Raw genomic sequence first — 25,676 nt, forward strand, 5'->3', positions numbered from 1 at the left:
ACTTTACCAAGAAATGGCAACAAGTCTACATGTCATGAGAAATCCTTCCCTCCCTCCCTAACTTTGGGCAACACATTTACCAAATTGGTTTTTAAAAAAGCAACACATTTACCATTTTGGCAACATTTTTACCAATCACAGGCAACAACTTTACCAAGAAATGGCAACAAGTTTACGTAGGAAATCCCTGTCTCCCCCCTCCCTCCCCCTCCCTTGCTTTGGGCAACACATTTACCAAATTGTTTTTTTAAAAAGCAACACATTTACCATTTTGGCAACAACTTTACCTATCACAGGCAACAACTTTACCAAGAATTGGCAACAAGTTAAAATAGGAAATCCCTCTCTCCCCCTCCCTCCCCTTACTTGCTTTGGGCAACACATTTACCAAATTGGTTTTTAAAAAAGTAACACATTTACCATTTTGGCAACAACTTTACCAATCACAGGCAACAACTTTACCAAGAAATGGCAACAAGTTTACATGTCATGAGAAATCCCTCTCTCCCTCCCTTGCTTTGGGCAACACATTTACCAAATTGGTTTTTAAAAAAGCAACACATTTACCATTTTGGCAACAACTTTACCAATCACAGGCAACAACTTTACCAAGATTTGGCAACAAGTTAAAATAGGAAATCCCTCTCTCCCCCTCCCTCCCCCTCCCTTGCTTTGGGCAACACATTTACCAAATTGGTTTTTAAAAAAGCAACACATTTACCATTTTGGCAACAACTTTACCAATCACAGGCAACAACTTTACCAAGAAATGGCAACAAGTTTACATGTCATGAGAAATCCCTCTCTCCCTCCCTTGCTTTGGGCAACACATTTACCAAATTGGTTTTTAAAAAAGCAACACATTTACCATTTTGGCAACAACTTTACCAATCACAGGCAACAACTTTACCAAGAATTGGCAACAAGTTAAAATAGGAAATCCCTCTCTCCCCCTCCCTCCCCCTCCCTTGCTTTGGGCAACACATTTACCAAATTGGTTTTTAAAAAAGCAACACATTTACCATTTTGGCAACAACTTTACCAATCACAGGCAGCAACTTTACCAAGAAATGGCAACAAGTTTACATATCAGGAGAAATCCCTCCCTCCCTAACTTTGGGCAACACATTTACCAAATTGGTTTTTAAAAAAGCAACACATTTACCATTTTGGCAACATTTTTACCAATCACAGGCAACAACTTTACCAAGAAATGGCAACAAGTTTACATAGGAAATCCCTGTCTCCCCCTCCCTCCCCCTCCCTTGCTTTGGGCAACACATTTACCAAATTGGTTTTTAAAAAAGCAACACATTTACCATTTTGGCAACAACTTTACCAATCACAGGCAACAACTTTACCAAGAAATGGCAACAAGTTTACATATCAGGAGAAATCCCTCCCTCCCTCCCTAACTTTGGGCGACACATTTACCAAATTGGTTTTTAAAAAAGCAACACATTTACCATTTTGGCAACAACTTTACCAATCACAGGCAACAACTTTACCAAGAAATGGCAACAAGTCTACATGTCATGAGAAATCCTTCCCTCCCTCCCTAACTTTGGGCAACACATTTACCAAATTGGTTTTTAAAAAAGCAACACATTTACCATTTTGGCAACATTTTTACCAATCACAGGCAACAACTTTACCAAGAAATGGCAACAAGTTTACATAGGAAATCCCTGTCTCCCCCCTCCCTCCCCCTCCCTTGCTTTGGGCAACACATTTACCAAATTGTTTTTTTTAAAAGCAACACATTTACCATTTTGGCAACAACTTTACCTATCACAGGCAACAACTTTACCAAGAATTGGCAACAAGTTAAAATAGGAAATCCCTCTCTCCCCCCTCCCTCCCCTTACTTGCTTTGGGCAACACATTTACCAAATTGGTTTTTAAAAAAGTAACACATTTACCATTTTGGCAACAACTTTACCAATCACAGGCAACAACTTTACCAAGAAATGGCAACAAGTTTACATGTCATGAGAAATCCCTCTCTCCCTCCCTTGCTTTGGGCAACACATTTACCAAATTGGTTTTTAAAAAAGCAACACATTTACCATTTTGGCAACAACTTTACCAATCACAGGCAACAACTTTACCAAGATTTGGCAACAAGTTAAAATAGGAAATCCCTCTCTCCCCCTCCCTCCCCCTCCCTTGCTTTGGGCAACACATTTACCAAATTGGTTTTTAAAAAAGCAACACATTTACCATTTTGGCAACAACTTTACCAATCACAGGCAACAACTTTACCAAGAAATGGCAACAAGTTTACATATCAGGAGAAATCCCTCCCTCCCTCCCTAACTTTGGGCAACACATTTACCAAATTGGTTTTTAAAAAAGCAACACATTTACCATTTTGGCAACATTTTTACCAATCACAGGCAACAACTTTACCAAGAAATGGCAACAAGTTTACATAGGAAATCCCTGTCTCCCCCTCCCTCCCCCTCCCTTGCTTTGGGCAAAACATTTACCAAATTGTTTTTTAAAAAAGCAACACATTTACCATTTTGGCAACAACTTTACCAATCACAGGCAACAACTTTACCAAGAATTGGCAACAAGTTAAAATAGGAAATCCCTCTCTCCCCCTCCCTCCCCCTCCCTTGCTTTGGGCAACACATTTACCAAATTGGTTTTTAAAAAGCAACACATTTACCATTTTGGCAACAACTTTACCAATCACAGGCAACAACTTTACCAAGAAATGGCAACAAGTTTACATATCAGGAGAAATCCCTCCCTCCCTCCCTAACTTTGGGCGACACATTTACCAAATTGGTTTTTAAAAAAGCAACACATTTACCATTTTGGCAACATTTTTACCAATCACAGGCAACAACTTTACCAAGAAATGGCAACAAGTTTACATAGGAAATCCCTGTCTCCCCCCTCCCTCCCCCTCCCTTGCTTTGGGCAACACATTTACCAAATTGTTTTTTTAAAAAGCAACACATTTACCATTTTGGCAACAACTTTACCTATCACAGGCAACAACTTTACCAAGAATTGGCAACAAGTTAAAATAGGAAATCCCTCTCTCCCCCCTCCCTCCCCTTACTTGCTTTGGGCAACACATTTACCAAATTGGTTTTTAAAAAAGTAACACATTTACCATTTTGGCAACAACTTTACCAATCACAGGCAACAAGTTTACCAAGAAATGGCAACAAGTTTACATGTCATGAGAAATCCCTCTCTCCCTCCCTTGCTTTGGGCAACACATTTACCAAATTGGTTTTTAAAAAAGCAACACATTTACCATTTTGGCAACAACTTTACCAATCACAGGCAACAACTTTACCAATCACAGGCAACAACTTTACCAAGAAATGGCAACAAGTTTACATGTCATGAGAAATCCCTCTCTCCCTCCCTTGCTTTGGGCAACACATTTACCAAATTGGTTTTTAAAAAAGCAACACATTTACCATTTTGGCAACAACTTTACCAATCACAGGCAACAACTTTACCAAGATTTGGCAACAAGTTAAAATAGGAAATCCCTCTCTCCCCCTCCCTCCCCCTCCCTTGCTTTGGGCAACACATTTACCAAATTGTTTTTTTAAAAAGCAACACATTTACCATTTTGGCAACAACTTTACCTATCACAGGCAACAACTTTACCAAGAATTGGCAACAAGTTAAAATAGGAAATCCCTCTCTCCCCCCTCCCTCCCCTTACTTGCTTTGGGCAACACATTTACCAAATTGGTTTTTAAAAAAGTAACACATTTACCATTTTGGCAACAACTTTACCAATCACAGGCAACAACTTTACCAAGAAATGGCAACAAGTTTACATGTCATGAGAAATCCCTCTCTCCCTCCCTTTGCTTTGGGCAACACATTTACCAAATTGGTTTTTAAAAAAGCAACACATTTACCATTTTGGCAACAACTTTACCAATCACAGGCAACAACTTTACCAAGAAATGGCAACAAGTTTACATAGGAAATCCCTGTCTCCCCCTCCCTCCCCCTCCCTTGCTTTGGGCAACACATTTACCAAATTGGTTTTTAAAAAAGCAACACATTTACCATTTTGGCAACAACTTTACCAATCACAGGCAACAACTTTACCAAGAAATGGCAACAAGTTTACATATCAGGAGAAATCCCTCCCTCCCTCCCTAACTTTGGGCGACACATTTACCAAATTGGTTTTTAAAAAAGCAACACATTTACCATTTTGGCAACAACTTTACCAATCACAGGCAACAACTTTACCAAGAAATGGCAACAAGTCTACATGTCATGAGAAATCCTTCCCTCCCTCCCTAACTTTGGGCAACACATTTACCAAATTGGTTTTTAAAAAAAGCAACACATTTACCATTTTGGCAACATTTTTACCAATCACAGGCAACAACTTTACCAAGAAATGGCAACAAGTTTACGTAGGAAATCCCTGTCTCCCCCCTCCCTCCCCCTCCCTTGCTTTGGGCAACACATTTACCAAATTGTTTTTTTAAAAAGCAACACATTTACCATTTTGGCAACAACTTTACCTATCACAGGCAACAACTTTACCAAGAATTGGCAACAAGTTAAAATAGGAAATCCCTCTCTCCCCCTCCCTCCCCTTACTTGCTTTGGGCAACACATTTACCAAATTGGTTTTTAAAAAAGTAACACATTTACCATTTTGGCAACAACTTTACCAATCACAGGCAACAACTTTACCAAGAAATGGCAACAAGTTTACATGTCATGAGAAATCCCTCTCTCCCTCCCTTGCTTTGGGCAACACATTTACCAAATTGGTTTTTAAAAAAGCAACACATTTACCATTTTGGCAACAACTTTACCAATCACAGGCAACAACTTTACCAAGATTTGGCAACAAGTTAAAATAGGAAATCCCTCTCTCCCCCTCCCTCCCCCTCCCTTGCTTTGGGCAACACATTTACCAAATTGGTTTTTAAAAAAGCAACACATTTACCATTTTGGCAACAACTTTACCAATCACAGGCAACAACTTTACCAAGAAATGGCAACAAGTTTACATGTCATGAGAAATCCCTCTCTCCCTCCCTTGCTTTGGGCAACACATTTACCAAATTGGTTTTTAAAAAAGCAACACATTTACCATTTTGGCAACAACTTTACCAATCACAGGCAACAACTTTACCAAGAATTGGCAACAAGTTAAAATAGGAAATCCCTCTCTCCCCCTCCCTCCCCCTCCCTTGCTTTGGGCAACACATTTACCAAATTGGTTTTTAAAAAAGCAACACATTTACCATTTTGGCAACAACTTTACCAATCACAGGCAGCAACTTTACCAAGAAATGGCAACAAGTTTACATATCAGGAGAAATCCCTCCCTCCCTAACTTTGGGCAACACATTTACCAAATTGGTTTTTAAAAAAGCAACACATTTACCATTTTGGCAACATTTTTACCAATCACAGGCAACAACTTTACCAAGAAATGGCAACAAGTTTACATAGGAAATCCCTGTCTCCCCCTCCCTCCCCCTCCCTTGCTTTGGGCAACACATTTACCAAATTGGTTTTTAAAAAAGCAACACATTTACCATTTTGGCAACAACTTTACCAATCACAGGCAACAACTTTACCAAGAAATGGCAACAAGTTTACATATCAGGAGAAATCCCTCCCTCCCTCCCTAACTTTGGGCGACACATTTACCAAATTGGTTTTTAAAAAAGCAACACATTTACCATTTTGGCAACAACTTTACCAATCACAGGCAACAACTTTACCAAGAAATGGCAACAAGTCTACATGTCATGAGAAATCCTTCCCTCCCTCCCTAACTTTGGGCAACACATTTACCAAATTGGTTTTTAAAAAAGCAACACATTTACCATTTTGGCAACATTTTTACCAATCACAGGCAACAACTTTACCAAGAAATGGCAACAAGTTTACATAGGAAATCCCTGTCTCCCCCCTCCCTCCCCCTCCCTTGCTTTGGGCAACACATTTACCAAATTGTTTTTTTTAAAAGCAACACATTTACCATTTTGGCAACAACTTTACCTATCACAGGCAACAACTTTACCAAGAATTGGCAACAAGTTAAAATAGGAAATCCCTCTCTCCCCCCTCCCTCCCCTTACTTGCTTTGGGCAACACATTTACCAAATTGGTTTTTAAAAAAGTAACACATTTACCATTTTGGCAACAACTTTACCAATCACAGGCAACAACTTTACCAAGAAATGGCAACAAGTTTACATGTCATGAGAAATCCCTCTCTCCCTCCCTTGCTTTGGGCAACACATTTACCAAATTGGTTTTTAAAAAAGCAACACATTTACCATTTTGGCAACAACTTTACCAATCACAGGCAACAACTTTACCAAGATTTGGCAACAAGTTAAAATAGGAAATCCCTCTCTCCCCCTCCCTCCCCCTCCCTTGCTTTGGGCAACACATTTACCAAATTGGTTTTTAAAAAAGCAACACATTTACCATTTTGGCAACAACTTTACCAATCACAGGCAACAACTTTACCAAGAAATGGCAACAAGTTTACATATCAGGAGAAATCCCTCCCTCCCTCCCTAACTTTGGGCAACACATTTACCAAATTGGTTTTTAAAAAAGCAACACATTTACCATTTTGGCAACATTTTTACCAATCACAGGCAACAACTTTACCAAGAAATGGCAACAAGTTTACATAGGAAATCCCTGTCTCCCCCTCCCTCCCCCTCCCTTGCTTTGGGCAAAACATTTACCAAATTGTTTTTTAAAAAAGCAACACATTTACCATTTTGGCAACAACTTTACCAATCACAGGCAACAACTTTACCAAGAATTGGCAACAAGTTAAAATAGGAAATCCCTCTCTCCCCCTCCCTCCCCCTCCCTTGCTTTGGGCAACACATTTACCAAATTGGTTTTTAAAAAAGCAACACATTTACCATTTTGGCAACAACTTTACCAATCACAGGCAACAACTTTACCAAGAAATGGCAACAAGTTTACATATCAGGAGAAATCCCTCCCTCCCTCCCTAACTTTGGGCGACACATTTACCAAATTGGTTTTTAAAAAAGCAACACATTTACCATTTTGGCAACATTTTTACCAATCACAGGCAACAACTTTACCAAGAAATGGCAACAAGTTTACATAGGAAATCCCTGTCTCCCCCCTCCCTCCCCCTCCCTTGCTTTGGGCAACACATTTACCAAATTGTTTTTTTAAAAAGCAACACATTTACCATTTTGGCAACAACTTTACCTATCACAGGCAACAACTTTACCAAGAATTGGCAACAAGTTAAAATAGGAAATCCCTCTCTCCCCCCTCCCTCCCCTTACTTGCTTTGGGCAACACATTTACCAAATTGGTTTTTAAAAAAGTAACACATTTACCATTTTGGCAACAACTTTACCAATCACAGGCAACAAGTTTACCAAGAAATGGCAACAAGTTTACATGTCATGAGAAATCCCTCTCTCCCTCCCTTGCTTTGGGCAACACATTTACCAAATTGGTTTTTAAAAAGCAACACATTTACCATTTTGGCAACAACTTTACCAATCACAGGCAACAACTTTACCAATCACAGGCAACAACTTTACCAAGAAATGGCAACAAGTTTACATGTCATGAGAAATCCCTCTCTCCCTCCCTAACTTTGGGCAACACATTTACCAAATTGGTTTTTAAAAATGCAACACATTTACCATTTTGGCAACATTTTTATCAATCACAGGCAACAACTTTACCAAGAAATGGCAACAAGTTTACATGTCATGAGAAATCCCTCCCTCCCTAATTAACTTTGGGCAACACATTTACAAAATTGGTTTTTAAAAAAGCAACACATTTACCATATTGGCAACATTTTTACCAATCACAGGCAACAACTTTACCAAGAATTGGCAACAAGTTTACATAGGGAATCCCTCCCTCCCTAACTTTGGGCGACACATTTCAGTGGTGGATCCAGGGGGGCACAGGGGGCACGTGCCCCCCCCCCCCCGGCCAAAAAAATATGTTAAAATCAGCCCTAAATTCGCCCAAAATATACTGAAAAACAGGGGCGTGGCCTAAAAAAAAAGCCAATGGCTGACCTAAAAAGGTGACCTTAACCCCCCCCCCCCCCCCAACGGAGCAAAATGTCAAATTTAAAAATTTCGTGAGCAAAATAAAAAAAAAAAGTTTCCTCTGACCCCACCTCCCGCTTATTTTTTTGGGGGGACTAAAATAAAAGAAAAAAAAGTGTCCTTTTACTCCCCCCCCCCCCCCGCTTATTCAGCGGCTGACTGAGTCGTTGCGATTTTTTGGGGACTAAAAAAAAAGGAAAAAAAGTGTCCTCTTACCCCCCCCCCCCCCCCCCCCCCCCCCCCCCCCCCAGTATCCCCCAGTACGCTGCCAAATTGGCTGTCAGTTTGCCAGGTTGTTTGCCGGTCGGCATGGTCGGTGTGCAATTTTCAGAATTCTAAGTCGTACTTTCTTTGGCACAGGTTAATTCATAATGATTGATATTCAATGAGATAAGCGGTATTCGCATTTCCCATATCGACCTTTATTTTTGTAATTTCATGCAAAAGAGAAGTTCTACACTAAGTGGATGTGATGTAAACTTATCTATCTGAGTATTTTCTACCGGTTCGGAGGTTGATTGCAACATCTCTCCATTTCATTCTATCTTCTGCCATTCTGGTGCACTCTTGCAGTTTTAGTACATTCCAGTTCTTAACATTCTCTTCCCAGTTGATTCTGGGTCTCCCTCTAGGTCTACTTCCTTCCACTCTTCCTTCCAATACATCCTTTAAGAGGCTTTGGTGCCTTTTAACATGACCAAAGTATTTGATTTTTCTCTCCTTAACTAATCCTACTAGTACAATTTGTTTACGCCCTGCCATGTGCAATATCTCTTTGTTGGTTTTCAATCGTTTCCAGGATATTTTCATCAAACTTATATAGGTGTATAATAGGCTAATTTGTGAAATTAAAAGACGGAAATCAAGAACAGCAGTTCATTCTGAGTAAACATCAAACATCTGTTACTATTGTTATTCTCATCATCAGCAGCAGCAGTAGTAGTAGTAGTCAGTAGTAGTAGTATAGTAGTAGTAGTAGTAGTAGTAGTAGTAGTAGTAGTAGTAATATAGTAGTTATATTATTATTATTATTATTAGTAGTAGTAGTAGTAGTAGTAGTAGTATTGTTATAATCTTTATCATCATCATCATCTGATTCATCATAATTATAGCAATAAAATTAGTAATCCTCATCACCATTGTTGCACTTTTGTTTTCATTTTTGCAGTTCATACGTGAATTTCTTGCTGTTGCACAAAAATGCCACACGTTGCGCCCCTCTCTTTTCCACTTCCTGTCTTTTGAATTGGATGCTAGAATTCTTCTAGAAGCATATTGCCGATAAAACGTCATTACATTATGTGAACTTTTAACTTCAAAATTTATAACGCATTTTGTTTACCCTCTGTTACATATCGTAAACTTGATCTATTTCAGAGTGTTCGCTGTAACGATGAAAGTTTTTCATAAATAATATTTCATCATACATTGACGCAGAGCTTTGTTTTACGTTCTCTCTCTCTCTCTCTCTCTCTCCCTCCCCTCTTTCTCTCTCCTTCCCCCTCTCTTGTTAAAAATGATTACAAAACATGAGCAATGATATTACATTTCCCGCTAATTTCACGATGTAAGGTAAAAATGCGGTTGGGCTTGGGCAACCAGCCAAGTGTTTCCGACACTAAAAAAATCATATCCAGAAATAAATGCGACCATTTGGTTTTAATTTCAGTTTCAGTTTATTGTTTCATATTTCACATGTTTCTATTTGACACAATGTTTATACAAAATAAAAGTTACTAACAAACAAACATGAATTATGTTGTCAGATATAAGAACAAAATAAGTCTCTACCTGTTTGCATGGAGAGTTACTTGAACAGATACTGCAAGAAGATCGAATTATGGAGGGGGCAATGAAAGCAGCGCATGTAAGTTATTGGCCTCAAAGGTTATTGGGATTTATAATCTTTGAAAATAAATGGAGCGAGTAATGCATGAGTTAATAACATATGTATAAAGAACGAAATCAAGAAAGCAGGCTCAAAATGCTATAGTTATGTAGGAAATTTTTTTGATCTTCAAAAGGTCGTGGTATAAGAGCATAGATGATGACTCTTTAAGAGGGACCGTTCTCAATATGTTTAGTATAGGGTCCTACAGTGGCGGATCCAGCCGGCGGGAAGAGGGGGGGGGGGGGGGGCCCAATCCGTGGGGGGGGGGGGGTAGGCACTTTTTTTGTCCAATTTTTCAGGAAATATTTTGCGCCGACTCAGTCAGCCGGTGAATAAGCGGGGGGGGGGGGAGGGGAGTGAGACCACAATTTTTTTTTTTTCCACCTAATTCGTGAGAATTATTTTTTTTAATTCTTTTTGTTGTTGTTGACCCGTCAGCCCCCCCCCCCCCCGTGGATCCGCGCCTGCAGAGGATCCAGACGGCGTCGAGGGGGGGGGGGGTAGCCAATTCTGAATACAAAATTGAGTGCCGACTCAGCCGGCCGGCGAATAAGCGGGGGGGGGGGCGCTTTTGTTTTTTTGTTTTATAAAGGTTAACTTTACGTTATTAACCTACTTTTTTATCGTTTTGGGGGGCTAGGGGGGGGGGGGGGGGAGGGGGCCGGGCCGGGATAATCGCTACTTGGATTCGCCCCTGCTTCAGATTACCAATCTATACAGATTATTATAAGGATAACAAGAAGAAGATGACGATGATGATCATCAACAACAACAACAACAGCAAAGAAAAGGAAGGGAAAACAACAAAACGTTAGAAGAGACGAAGAATAAGAAGAAAGAAAGAAGAAAAAGAAAAGGAAAGGGAGAAGAAGAAGAAGAAAAGATGATGGAGAAGAGGAAGAAGAAGAAGAGATGATGATGGAGAAGAGGAAGAAGAAGAAGAAGAGATGATGATGGAGAAGAGGAAGAAGAAGAAGAAGAAGAGGAAGAGATGATGATGGAGAAGAGGAAGAAGAAGAAGAAGAAGAGATGATGATGGAGAAGAAGAGGAAGAAGAAGAAGAAGAAGAGATGATGATGGAGAAGAGGAAGAAGAAGAAGAAGAAGAAGAAGAAGAAGAGATGATGATGGAGAAGAGGAAGAAGAAGAAGAAGAAGAGGAAGATGATGGATGATGGAGAAGAGGAAGAGGAGAAGAAGAAGAAGAAGAAGAAGAGATGATGATGGAGAAGAGGAAGAAGAAGAAGAAGAAGAAGAGGAAGAGATGATGATGGAGAAGAGGAAGAGGAAGAAGAAGAAGAAGAAGAAGAGATGATGATGGAGAAAGAGGAAGAAGAAGAAGAAGAAGAAGAGGAAGAGATGATGATGGAGAAGAGGAAGAAGAAGAAGAAGAAGAGATGATGATGGAGAAGAGGAAGAAGAAGAAGAAGAAGAAGAGGAAGAGATGATGATGGAGAAGAGGAAGAGGAAGAAGAAGAAGAAGAAGAAGAAGAGATGATGATGGAGAAGAGGAAGAAGAAGAAGAAGAAGAGATGATGATGGAGAAGAGGAAGAAGAAGAAGAAGAAGAAGAGGAAGAGATGATGATGGAGAAGAGGAAGAGGAAGAAGAAGAAGAAGAAGAAGAAGAGATGATGATGGAGAAGAGGAAGAAGAAGAAGAAGAAGAGATGATGATGGAGAAGAGGAAGAAGAAGAAGAAGAAGAAGAGGAAGAGATGATGATGGAGAAGAAGAAGAAGAAGAAGAAGAAGAGATGATGATGGAGAAGAAGAGGAAGAAGGAGACAATGAAGCAACAAAATGTCAAACTTTAAACTCAATTTTAAATCAATAATTTGTTGATCCATTTATTCAGCAATCAGTCGATTACTTCAATTTTTCCTTCCTTCATCCAACAACTCTTGCATGAATTAAACAAACAACCAGTTAGTCAATTATAGAATAGAGTTACTCATTCATCCACCTGTAAATAATTACTTATTATACAATACAATTCACTTATTCATCCATCTATCTCAAACCAATTCACCTTCTATCCACTAATCATACGCCCATTCACACATTCTAACAATCTCACAAAGTTCTGATTTATAACAGGTAAATTAATAAGTAGTCCATGTCCGCATTATTTAACGTTGCCTCATTTAACATTTATTGAACAAAATATACAATACCATGACAGTACAAAAATATAAATATCAAAGATGGAGTATTAGTTCATTAGAAATGTATTATTACAAACTCACAGATCATCATTATTTATAAAATTGAGCAGCAAAATGTTAATACAATGAAAATTCATTTTTAATCTACACCTCAGCATTAGTTATTCGAACTTCATGATTCTTAACATATTGGATTCATATCAATATTCGGAGACTAATCGACAGTATAGATAACGGTTGCATTTAATTGACAACAAGGAAATCGTTCATTAGAGTATCCTCATTACAAGTTCAATTATCAGACCCGGACAAGAACTGGAATGCTATGTCGGTATTTCTTGAGGGTGAAGGCTGCAGCTGCTACGATGACGGTGAGAAGACCCATCACTGCGAAGGCGATGCCGACACCACGACCCGACGCGCCCGACGTCCTGCTCAACAGCTGGTCCGCATTTCCTGCTTCAGGGGCCGCTGCTCTTCCGCCGGCTCTTCCGCCGCTGAGGAAGGGGAGAAGGTTACCGCCAACTTGGTTGCCGTTAACGCCGACCATGGCAGGTGTGTCAGCAGCGTCGACATCATTGATATCGGTGTCCATATCGAGGTCGGATTCTTCGGAAGATTCTGAATCTGAATCCATGCCGAAGACGCTGGTAGACGCCCCCACGGAGCCTCCAGCGGCGGAGCCCCCGACGACGGTTTGATCGAATGGGAAGTCGAACATGGTTTGTTTCTGTGGTGCTCCAACAACATGGCGGACTTCCCCCGTCTTTCCTGATCTCCTTGCCTCGGTCACCAGACAGCATGCTGTTGAGATAAAGAAATAAAATCATGAGAAATGTGATTATTCAACTTCTATGTTATAGATCAGTAGCACAGTCAAGAGCCTCACTAAACCATTTTCAGAGGGGGTATATTCAAAATTTAGCCACAAGAAAAAGGGGACGTTTGTCGGATTGTGAAAAGGCCTTGTGAAAAAGATATCTAGCAGTATTTTTCTTTCTATAATCTATTAACAAAAATGGTACAGCAGAACTATTCAAGATCTTAGCGTGCACCAGATATCATAACCCATGCACAGAATTGCATTTCTCAAAGACAAAACACAAATAAAATGCATTAAAAATTAGCATGATGGAACAGAACTCCCTGAGCATTGTAGAAATAATTTTTTTCTGTGACGTCTTCTAAGTTCTAAATATTAAGCCACTTACAGCTAGAATCAAGGGAAAGTGCAACAGTTTATTAAACTATAGTAGATATAAATATATAAAGACAGAAAGTTAAACTACCTGCAATAAGAGCGAAGAGGCAGATTAATTTTCCAGATGAAGCCATTTCGATTTAGAAGAGAGAACTTGAGAAGAAGATGCTACTTTATCAGTTCTTGAGCTGGTGTTCTTTTGATCTTAGATCGCAATGTGCACTGAAGATTCCAACAAGAATCTACCGTATTTATACCTTTACTTCCCGAGCAAAAAAGTGGGCGGGGCTGGAACACCTTGCGGCAGTTCGGATCTTTCAGTTCTATTGAAGACGGTGTAAGAATACAAGTTTGGACGTCTGTTTCCTCTGACTTGGCATCATTGGACTCATTGATTAATTCAACAAACTCAATTAGAGGCTGTTGTAACTGGTAAGCACGGAAGACCCATCGGTTGATAAGCTTAATTTCCTTCTTTGAAGCATACAATTGTTTTAGGCATCGCATTTGACAGGTAGATTGAAGATGAGGAGCCAAGTTTAAGGAAGAGAAGGGGGGGGGGGGTGGGAAACACGATCGTAGTTAAATGCTTTTTAAGAGCCAACATAATAGAACAATGATAAAATAGAGCGGTGATGAAAGAGTTCGAGAAAAGTTCATGTTGGAGAAACAGTTCTTCTGTTCAGGGAGGAGGAAGAGGGTGTGAAGGAAAAGAAGAAGAAGATGAGAAAGAAGGATCAAAAAAGAAGAAGGAGAATAGGTGGAGGAAGATGAAGAAAAGAAGAAGAAGAAGAAGAGAAAAAATGAAGAAAGACGACCAAGAGCAACAAGATGAATAATAAGAACAAGACAAAAGAAGAAGAAGAAGAAGAAGAAGAAGAAGAAGAAGTCTTAGAAGAAGAAGAAGAAGAAGAAGAAGAAGAAGAAGAAGAAGAAGAAGAAGAAGAAGAAGGAGAGGAAGAAGAAGAAGAAGACGAAGAAGAAGAGGAAGACGAGGACAAAGAAGGAAGGAAAATGAGGAGAGGATGAAGAGGAGGAAAGGGGTGATGATGATGATGATGATGAAGATTATGATGATGATGAAGATGAAGAGGAGGAGGAGAAAGACGAAAAATAAGAAAACAAGTAAGAATGAGACAAATGAGAATGAAACAAAATTTCATTGTTATTCTTTGCGTTTCCTTCTATTGTAATATCATTATTCCCTACTTGTATGTGCTGATGTTATTCTATGTTTTCATAACCTTGTCGAAGCCCGGTTAGCTCAGTCGGTAGAGCATCTGACTTTTAATCAGAGGGTCGCGGGTTCAAGTCCCTCATCGGGCGAAAGTAGATTTTTTTTTTTTTATAGCGCTTAGAGACTTTGGTGGTAAGCGCTTTAGATAAGCAACGTTTTCATTATTATTGTTATCATTATTATTATTTATCATTCTATTACTATTATGATTATCTCTTATCTGTCCCTTTGTTCTGTGTTTTGTTTTATGTTTTCATTTCTTTGTCGAAGCCCGGTTAGCTCAGTCGGTAGAGCATCTGACTTTTAATCAGAGGGTCGCGGGTTCAAGTCCCTCATCGGGCGAGAGTAGATTTTTTTTTTTTTTTTTTTTTAGCGCTTAGAGACTTTGGCGGTAAGCGCTTTATATTAGATAAGCAACGTTTTTATTATTATTGTTATCATTATTATTATTTATCATTCTATTACTATTATGATTATCTCATATCTGTTCCTTTGGTCTTTGTTTTGTTCTTTCCATCTTCTCTTCTTTTCATTATGACTAGGCTATGTATTATTTATCATTTTATCTTTCTATTTTTCCTTGTTTCTTCCCCGCATTTCTCCTTTCCACTTGTGATACTAAATGTACGTTAATGTATTTTCTTTCTTCAATTTCTACCTCTTCCCGAAAATATTTCTTTGCCTTACTTCCAAAACTCATTACTTTCCGGAGAACATACACTCACTTTCAGGGTTTGTTTCCACTCTGCCCTTTAGAGCGGTGGAAGAGAACCGGTCCAGAAGACCACATACCCGGCGTGGTCTTGGTCCATGCAGAGGTACGCTTCTGGTTTCTGGTGTATCTCTTCACACTCACGTTAGACCGATTTAGCTAATATATAAAACCGGTCCAATGGAGTGAGTGAGAATGGGGTCTGAGTCATAAGCAATCTTGTAATTAACGATGACACCCAGCCCAATATTGATGTCTGAAAAGTCTGAGTGGTGCGGGTAAATATTGGATCCTGACCAAGTTTTTTTCTCTTTCATTGGCGTATCCAGCACAAGATGGAGCCGTTGTACGCCCCCCCCCCCCCCCTCGTTGGAAAGGCCAGGGGGGAAAATCGTTTTAAGTGTAGAAGGCCTACATGTATATCTACGCCATGTTGGGCTGCTCCAGTCTACTCCACCTCCTCTCTATATAGAAGGGATTCCGTCCCTATTTTTTAACCAATTTTTGGAAACGTCACTGATTTTAGCCGTTAGAAGACACTGAATTGCATAGAATTACTACGAACTAATTAAAAATCAGTTTAATCAGTAAACGTTGATTATTTTTCTTAATGTTACAGGGACGGTGTTTGGTAAATATTTCAAAAAGGTAATAGCAACATAGAGAGTACGTATGCTCGAGGATTCCGATCAACAACCTACATTTACTTTATCTGATCCTCGTCGAATAATTTTCAAGCTAGAGTTCAAGGGCTGATCAGAATCAATTTAAATCAACCTCGAGCTGGGTTGAAAGAATTTGTCGACAGGCTTAAATACCTGCCATTTTAGCGCACGTAAATGACAGAAAAAAAGTAAAATACCAAGGTGAGCTCTCACCAACAACTATTTCATAGCACAATGCCAAGGGAGAAAGACACATGCAACTCTGCCAAGCATTGTGAGCCTTTGACTCTGTCAATGGTATTCATCTGGCAACGGAAGTACAATACCTGGAGAGTTGGTTTGACAGTCCAAGTCGAGACAACCCGTTTGACAGTCATGTCGTGACGTTGCCAGAGCGAGTATTGTCTGATTCATGAACTTGATATTGCATCTGTTGTAAAGAAGCCGTGTAGATATACGATATTGATGCCAGCATAAATTGGGCAAATCCGTATAGTGATAATGGGAAACGATCAACCTGAAAAATTGTATCTACTCCAGGTTGCGACGTAGATTTTGCCAGCCAAAGATGGAAATGGAGTTTTGGGTGATCAAGATGAATAGAATGCAGGTAGTTCAAATATGCGCGCTTATAGGGCTACCGAATATCACCCGGATACCAGTGGCGGATCCAGGGGGGGGGGCACAGGGGGCATGTGCCCCCCCCCCCCCCCCCGCGGCCAAAAAAAAGGAAAGTTAAAATCAGCCCTAAATTCGCCCAAAGTATACTGAAAAACAGGGGCGTGCCCCCCGGCCCAAATATTATTTTATTATATCCCCACTCCCTTCCCCTCCTTCCCCCTCCCTCCCTCCCTCACTCCCGGGTCCCTCCCTCCATCCCTCCCATGCTTAGGGCAACACATTTACAAAATTGGTTAAAAAAAAGCAACACATTTACCATTTTGGCAACAACTTTACCAATCACAGGCAACGTCTTTACCAAGAAATGGCAACAAGTTTACATGTCATTGGAAATCCCTCCCTCCCTCCCACCCACCCTCCCTCCCTCCCTCCCTTGCTTTGGGCAACACTTTTGGCAACATCTTTACCAATCACAGGCAACAAATTTACCAAGAATTGGCAACAAGTTTACATGTCATGGAAAATCCCCCCCCCCTTTCCCTCCCTCCCTTGCTTTGGGCAATACATTTATCAAATTGGTTTTTAAAAAAGCAACACATTTACCATTATGGCAACAACTGTACCAATCACAGGCAACAACTTTACCAAGAAATGGAAACAAGTTTACATGTCATGGAAAATCCCTCTCTCTCTCTCTCTCTCTATCTCTCTCTCTCTCTCTCTCTCTCTCTCTTCCCTTCTCTCTCTCTCTCTCTCTCTCTCTCTCTCCCTCTCCTTCTTCTTGTTTTTATCTTTCTACTTCTTTTCCTTTTTAATTGAAAAAATTAAGTTGGCGAACAAAAAATAGCTGTGATGGGATTATCAGAAAGTGCGAATTTTTGTCTGAATATTGTTAAACTGTTATTCATTTAGTCGCTCATATATTACATAAAAATAACCTAATCGGCAAGTGTGGCTTTCATGACTGATAAGAATTAAAGATTTAACTGTAAAGAGGACCTTCAAAATCGATGTGTTTTTAAACCTGGGAATTAATTGATATACAGTACCACGATAGCCTCTCGCCTCCCAGTGCGGTAGGCCTACCCAAAACCATTCTTCACCGTCTCTGATATAATTTCTCTTCAAGAATCCTATTTCTGGAGCTGTAACTGGGGCACTTCATTGGTAACTTTATTTACATTTTGATTCATTCATTCATATATTTTTTTCCCTCTGTGGCAAATTCATTGATGAAGGATGCAAACCTTTGCCTTTTGGGGCAACAACCTCAGAAAGAGAGAGAGAGAGAGAGAGAAAGAAAGAGAGAGAGAGAGAGAGAGAGAGAGAGAGAGAGAGAGAGAGAGAGAGAAGAAGCAGCAGCGCGACTCCTAACATGAACAAAGAAACATAGATCAATATCACCAGTTTAAAAAAATTGACATTGGCTGCCCATTCAGTCCCATATCAATTTTAAAGTTTACTATTATTAAAGATACTATGTCCCTTTTGCAGCCAACATCAAATTCTGTAGAACTTTGCAGGAATAATGAATATGTCATGTATGTCTTATCTGTGAAATTTAAACGTTAGCAGTGTCCTAATATTCAAATTAAACAAGGAAGCTCGTTTAATTGCTAGACTTCACTGTCAGACACTATTGAGTGACTGACTGGCTTTTTTCTTCTTTGGTAATAACATACAAATGAGCTGTAAAGAGTACATGAGCATTTGTCTACATCAATAACCCACTTCTTGTAATGGCCAAAATTGAACTGATTGAATCTTTACGCAGCATAAAACTGACGACCATTCAGTACAATGGTCTGAAAATCAGACTATTACTTAATACTGGCTCTATAGCTCTTAAGTCGATCCGACAACAAATAGTCGTTATTTTCCCACTTAAAGACATTTTCAAGCCCCCTGTTTTTTAGGGAAGTTGTAAATTAGTATTGTCTTTCAAATGCCGTTGGAATTTAACATTTTCCTTTTTTGGCCTGCAAATTGGACTATAGTAGCTTTAACTTATCAACGTTTCTATCAGTTTGCGCTATCATATTTCATTGAATTGTTAATAGTTTAAAATCCAGAAAGAATGCTGCAAACTGTGAATAAAATCTTATGAGGAAAAGTCATTTTCATATAAGGCATTAAGCAGTCGTCACTCTTAAAGAAACAAATAAAAAGTTCAGAAGTAATTTGAAACATAAATATTTACCAGTTTGTAAGATCTCACAAATATGAACCCAGTTATACACCATTTTCACTCCTTCTGTGTTCTGTAAGGCTCGATTATGTTCTGTGAAGCGCATAGAGTCATGCAATTATGCCTATGTGTTAAGCGCTATATACAAAAACATTTAATTATCATGACATTAGGAAAGAATCTTGAACCTTAAAGACACAGCAATAAGGGAGTTTACAGATAGCACATGGTACAAATGACCCCAAATATCCACAGATCTTTTACACATGGAGAAGTTCCACTTTGAGCATATTAGAATAATAGCTGCCAAAGTCCTAGATGTGCTTCATGAATACCTTTTGTTTGCCCTCTTGAAAAAAATACTTCCACCTGCGTATCATAGAATGTTTCGTTGGTGCATAAATGAATAATGTTACATAACTTTCATGAGCGCATATCCAGTATTCATCTCTGTGAGTTTTACATTTTTGGTACAAATGACCTTTATCTGCCCATGCGCAGATTGTATCTGTAAACTCCCTTATTGCCGAAGCAGCTCTCTCAGGGATAGGAAAGAAAGAAAGAAAACAACAACAACAAAAGAAACAGAGAGAGAGAAAATTCAACAAAGAGTGAAGAAAGAAAGAAAGAAGAAAATCTAGTGTCTTGATTGACAAGCAAGTCAGACTATGTTAACGACCTAAGCAATTAAGGTAAGCTAATGAAGAACGTAATTAAGATAAGGTGAGCCACATGGGCCAAGAATCAGAGGACCATTTTGTTAGCTATAGTAAATTTCAATTTCAGTTCAATTTCAATTTATTTATGTTTCCAACAAAACATTACAAATCAATTATAAACATTTACAACAATTTAGGAATACTATTGGAAACAGAGGGGTCCACTAAAAAGCAATGCTTGTACAAGTGTGGACACCTCAAATGATTCTTAGGAATAATGATTAATTCAATTAACAAGTCCGTAACTACAAAAGGAACTACAATATAGGGGGGATGCCAACAGAGACGAGAACGGGACTAGACAGTAAGTCATATGTCAACTATTCCACTGTAAACGGTTTTCATTACTTTATTTTCATTTGTATACTAAATTTATCACTGATCTTATCAACACATCAATCGAAAGCTCTTATTTTTCTACCAACTATGTTTCCTTCTTTCCTTTTTTGATATTTTCCCCATTTTTGTTCTTCTCTTCTTCTTTTGTTCCTTTTCCCTTTCTCTTTTTATTTCAATTTCTCTACTGAATGTCTTAATTTTATATATATCACTTTCATATCATGCAATTTGCATGTATTTCATATGTTGCATTTTCATTTGTAAATCCAAGATGTATCAGCTTTGAGCTGTGAATTTGAATTTTGATCAATAAACCTTGTCAATCAATCAATCAATTAACTATAAATGGAGGTAGAATGTTCAGTTGGATGCCCGGCCTCAATATTAAATTGAAGTAAACACACCTACACACCTAAATATTGCTCTCTGACATGGTTAGTCTTCTGATTTAGATGTGATGCTCGAATGCATGAATGAAGAATGCTTTAGAAAAGAAGAAAGAAAATGAAGAAGAAAAGAATACAGAAAATAAAGGCAAGAAAGTAAAAAACAAAAACAACCGAATCTCAAAATCAACGGGCAAAGCTTTGATGTATCTACCGAGAGAGGGAGCTGGTACAGTTTTCCATAAAGAAACTTCATTGAGTAAATAAATACCAATTTACGGGCGGGCACTTCGCGGATCGGAGCATCGACAAATATGAAGGGTAACATTCTACCATCGAAGATTCCGTGTACGGGGAACGAGACGGTACCTAGATGCGGTTGTAATTCGTACACCTGCAAAAGGGATCACAACAACCAATATTCTTACTTGTTGGAGCTAAAATCATGGAATTGTCAACGATTTCTAACAGGTGTGAGTATACCAATGGATATACCCAGACCTAAAGGATAACTTAACTGGATTATAATCAGTTTCTTCTCCTGCGATTTGGAGTGCAAGTGTCGCTTGGATCTTTAAGAGTTTGTGTCCTCGAGTTTGACTAGTGCGGAAGTGGGTTGATCTTTCGCCGCCGAGATGCCGGGGTTGATAGCGCTGGGCCGCCGCTGGTCGGTCGGCAGTGATGATCTGGTGGTTCCGGCGATTGTGTTTCTTGTGCTTCATGTTATATGGTAAGTTTTTGTCATCTTTGTAATTATCTGAAACTTGACGCGAGGGAGTTGAGATGTAAAGCTCCACTAACGCAAGTGTGTCTGGATATTACCTGTAAATTGTGGTGTTCTTCTGTGCCAGCGATGTATGGCTTCTATTATTTCTAAATTACAGTTGTCAGTTTTCGAAGTGGCTCCAGTGATTAAATTTAAGTGAATTAATTTTGATTGACTAAATTTCCACCACCATGCACCACCTCATCCTATCATTATCACCTTCTTCATAATCATCTTCTGCATAATCATCACATTCACCATCACCTCATCATCATCATCATCATCATCATCATCATCACCTTCATCATCATCCTCATCAACATTTGGAGGAGGCGAGTTGGCTCAGTCGGTAAAGCGTCTGCCTGTCGAACCAAAGATCCCGGGTTCGACTCCCACCGAGGCGGATGACTGAAGTCTGCGTTGTGTGCTAACGTGCCCCTTCCCTTGTTCATAGACGCAGGTTATGTCAAGTGGAAAACACTCCGTCCCTCGGATAGGACGTTAAATGGAGGCACCGTGTACAGGAGAGTCACCACCCTTGCACGTTAAGAACCCATTGCACTTTTTGTATAAGAGTAGGGGGAAACCTCGGTGTAATGGTCCACCTGCACACCCCAATCAGGCCGAGTATACGGCATCTGCAAGAATCTTCAGTATTGAAGGAGGCAGATTATCTTGAAGAAGAAGAAGAAGAACATCATCACCTTCATCATCATCATCATCGTCATCATCATCATCATCATCATCATCACATTCATTATCATCATCATCATCATCATCATCATCATCACATTCATTATCATCATCATATTCATTATCATCATCACCTTCATCATCATCATCATCATCATCACCTTCATCATCATCATCATCATCATCATCACATTCATTATCATCATCACATTCATTATCATCATCATCATCAATTCATCATCATCATCATCATCATTATCATCATCACCATCATCACCTTCATCATCATCATCATCATCACCTTCATCATCATCATCATCACCATCATCACCTTCATCATCATCACCATCATCACCTTCATCATCATCATCATCATCACCTTCATCATCATCATCATCATCATCACCTTCATCATCATCACCATCACCTTCATCATCATCACCTTCATCATCATCATCATCATCATCATCATCACCATCACCTTCATCATCATCATCATCATCATCATCATCATCACCACCACCACTACCAACACCCTTACTATCATCACCATCACCAGGTCAACTATCATCATCACTACCACCACTACCACCATCACTACCACCACAACATTACCATCATCACCACCAACCACACCACCGACACCACCACCCCAACTTCCACCAGGCACTGTATCATCACAATCATTCATAAATAATTATATTGACATCTTCCTAACCTGACCGCACTGTCAGCACCAATCTACATGCTGAAGTGTCAACTCAAGATCTACACCTGACCCTGATTCATTTGTCTGGTATTGCCGTCGAGGAATATCAATAAACTTGCGTTTAAATGATTTGAACTGATAAATATAATGCTGTTATAATGATTATATATATTTTGTTTGTTTGAATGTTTGTTTGTTTGTTTGCTTGGGTAATTGTTTGCTTCATACCACTATCTTACAGGAGTATACAATATGGGGCTTCCATTTGCATAGATCTGTCTTTTTCATTCATACATAATATTTTGGTAAAGTACTGTAACCAAGTAATTATGGTGAAAAAATAATACTGATGTTATGATGGTGTTGCTAATGTTTGATGATGATGATGATGATGATGATGATGATGGATAATGATTTATAAGCAGGGCTGATTAATGGAGTAGGAGAGTGAGGCAGTTGAAGTGAGATAATATTTGTATTGATGATAATTTACATGTACATGAATCTGAAATGAGGTTCATGGTGGATACTCTTTCCTGCACACATTGAATGAGAGAACATTTACTGCTTTATTTTGAACTAGAGTCATTATTGCTAATGTATCGTCTCCTTTCGCTTTCCATCTTTGTCAGTCAAGTGTGTAATGATCGAAAGTGTGCATTGATAGAACATACATGTACTTGCATTATGTATTCTAATTAATTAACTTGTGCACCAATTCAACTCTTTATGCACATTGCACACTACATTGAATGAGAGAACATTTGCCGCTTAATGTTGAGCAATAATGTATCATTTCCTTTCACTTTCCATGTTTGTCAGTCAAGTGTGTTATGATCGAAAGTGCACATTGATAGCACATACTTGCATTATATGTACTCTAATTAATTAACTTGTGCACCAATTCAACTCTCTAGAGCTACATTATAGTCTAATTCACTCTTCACACGTTATATCATTGGTAACATGTGTTAGAGTGAGTCACTGTTTGATTGGAGTGATATATATTGATTTTCTTTCTTTGTTCCTCCCCTCCTGGACTTCATTACAAGCAGATCAATGAATCAGGCTGTTCACTAATTGAGAGATTGCTGCATCTACTTGGTCCTCCATTATTGGACAGCCCATTAATTCTTAGAGATAGAGAGAAATATGACCTTTTTGTCCGATATGACAAATTAAATTTACACTGTACAGTACAGTACAGTATGCACACTTCAGTGTAGATCAGATTGTTTATTTATTTTGTTAATATATTGTTTTTGATAGCTTTTTTGATTACTTACTTGTAGCCATAATTAGGCATAAATAAAAAAGTTGTAACTCATTAGGAAGTTTTCTTTGAGGAAAGAGCTTTATGACTAAAACTACTACTATACCACAGCCAAATTAGGGAGGGGGCACAACCACTTTTGCCCCTCTTTGAAGTTTCAAGTACGCATTTACTGTACCTTTTGTACACAATCCTAAATGTGTGCTTCCCTTTCAAGTTTCAATTATAACCTATTAAAAATACCACCCCAACAATACTGCTAAGTGCTAACCTCTGTTTCTTCTTACCTGTTGGATTTTTTTTCTCATAAGACTACCCCTTTTTCACAATATCCCGAAGTATGACACCCCCCCCCCCCCCTTAACAAAATCCTGAATCTTCTCCTGGGTCACATATAATGCGTACATGTAGCTTCCTGTTTTTTGGCCTTCAAGTTATTGTTTTGAGCCCTAGATTTCTCTCTTTCCCCGAAATATTCTGTTTGCGAAGGATACAAAATTGACTGTATTCCTAATTTTTCCTTGAAAGATTCCTAACTTTTGGTTGTGAAAGGCTGGCAGGTATGCCAATGCAGTAAATCCCCAGATTATAAGTTTATATCCGAAATCTCTGTGTGATTCACGCAGTACTCTATACTGCTAACAGTAACATTATGGTTGCAATAGCTTGCAGGCAGGTATGTAGTTATTCAATTGGCGCGCTTCTAGGACTTGCTACTCTATACATTTGGTATTTGCCCTTTGACGACACAACAAGAAGGGTTTATTTGATCTCAGCCTGTGTAATGTAGGTTTTGTATTTCAGCTGCTGCTTAGCACTTCAATCGCTTACAGCCTGTACTTTGTACATGCACAGACCTAATCCACATACCAAATACATACTGTACATGTACAGTGAAGTTTAAGCATGTGACAAGGCAAGGCATTAATCTATATTTGCCACTCCATACCCAGGAAAGAAATGGGGACCTTGTACGATGACAAAAGCAGTTGTGTTAGTAATTGCCATGTGACCTCACAGTCACCATATATGCTAGGAATACTCCCCAGGGAGTGGAGAACTGGAGATGGTTCACATTGTGAATGAATCCGATGAACAGGATAATGATTTCTGTAAAGCACTTAGAAACGGTATATCCGTATCAAACGCTCTATAAATCCAGATTAATATTGCTATTATAGCATTCACCATCTAAAGATGGAAAGATGAAATATCCTCAAACACAAATGTTTTGTCTTGTCTTTATAATTAATGAGCTAAAGTGCACAAAAAAAGAAGATAGAAAGTTCTCTGACTGACATTCCTTACTACCGGTACGTCAAAAATGTATCCAACTTGGCACATCCCCTTGGGACGAGTAGGAGTTTAATAATTGAGTTTTACAAATGGAGCACCCCTAATGAATTCCCCAAGACCCAGGCGTGATTGCCAATTTAGCATCGTCCGTGTCAGTAGTGGTTAGGTATTACCGTTTGATTTACGTGCATGGACTGCAATTTCATATTCACTTCAGGAGGGTATTTTTAGGCATGTCACAGCTAATTCTTTTACTAGAAGAAAATTTGTATCAATTATGTTTTTTTGACTGGTTTATTTAATATGAACGTATATGTTGTTGTACATTTAGTTTTGTTGAATATATCCTTACATGTTTTGTAATCAATATGTAAATTGTGAGCAATTAAGCCATTGGCTACCATTCACAAATGTAATTTAAAGTTAAACCTATGAAACCATGAATAAATGAATATGAAGAAACATACAAAAAACTAAGCTGGAGGGACTTGTACAGAGACACATATTGTATGAACAAGCTTGGAATATAGAAATTTGTCTGGGAAAGAAGTAATTTATAGTTTATATGCATGTAGATGATCTATATGCAAAACATATTTCTAACAGGTTACACTATATTTCCATGAGATAAAAATAGCTATACTTTGGTCAGCTTATTTGACCTACAAATGTTTATGTTTAATTTGTCATGATAAAAACGTTTAT

The 25,676-nt window shown here is 38.8% G+C and overlaps 1 protein-coding gene and 2 non-coding genes across 3 annotated transcripts; 2 read left to right on the forward strand and 1 right to left on the reverse strand.

Moving 5' to 3' along the window:
- Positions 1 to 12,464: 12,464 nt before the first annotated feature.
- Positions 12,465 to 13,567, reverse strand: LOC105439441. Its single transcript, XM_030993752.1, has 2 exons — positions 13,456 to 13,567; positions 12,465 to 12,970 (listed from the first exon to the last, which is right to left on the reverse strand). Exons 1-2 carry the CDS (start codon positions 13,499 to 13,501, stop codon positions 12,465 to 12,467), a joined length of 552 nt encoding a protein of 183 aa, XP_030849612.1. The 5' UTR covers positions 13,502 to 13,567.
- Positions 13,568 to 14,620: 1,053 nt separating this feature from the next.
- TRNAK-UUU lies at positions 14,621 to 14,693 on the forward strand. Its single transcript has one exon. It is a non-coding gene; the product is annotated as a tRNA-Lys (tRNA).
- A 180-nt stretch (positions 14,694 to 14,873) lies between these two features.
- Positions 14,874 to 14,946, forward strand: TRNAK-UUU. The gene has a single exon. It is a non-coding gene; the product is annotated as a tRNA-Lys (tRNA).
- Positions 14,947 to 25,676: the final 10,730 nt, after the last annotated feature.

Source organism: Strongylocentrotus purpuratus, unplaced genomic scaffold (assembly GCF_000002235.5).
Source record: "Strongylocentrotus purpuratus isolate Spur 01 unplaced genomic scaffold, Spur_5.0 spur5_contig_850, whole genome shotgun sequence".
Taxonomy (NCBI): domain Eukaryota; kingdom Metazoa; phylum Echinodermata; class Echinoidea; order Camarodonta; family Strongylocentrotidae; genus Strongylocentrotus; species Strongylocentrotus purpuratus.

Bases quoted from the DNA above. Each gene is read 5' to 3' on its own strand.
- LOC105439441 (XM_030993752.1), bottom strand. From the start codon at position 13,501: ATGGCTTCATCTGGAAAATTAATCTGCCTCTTCGCTCTTATTGCAG. The intron at 12,971-13,455 runs GTAGTTTAACTT...TTATCTCAACAG, and splicing joins CCTCTTCGCTCTTATTGCAG to CATGCTGTCTGGTGACCGAG.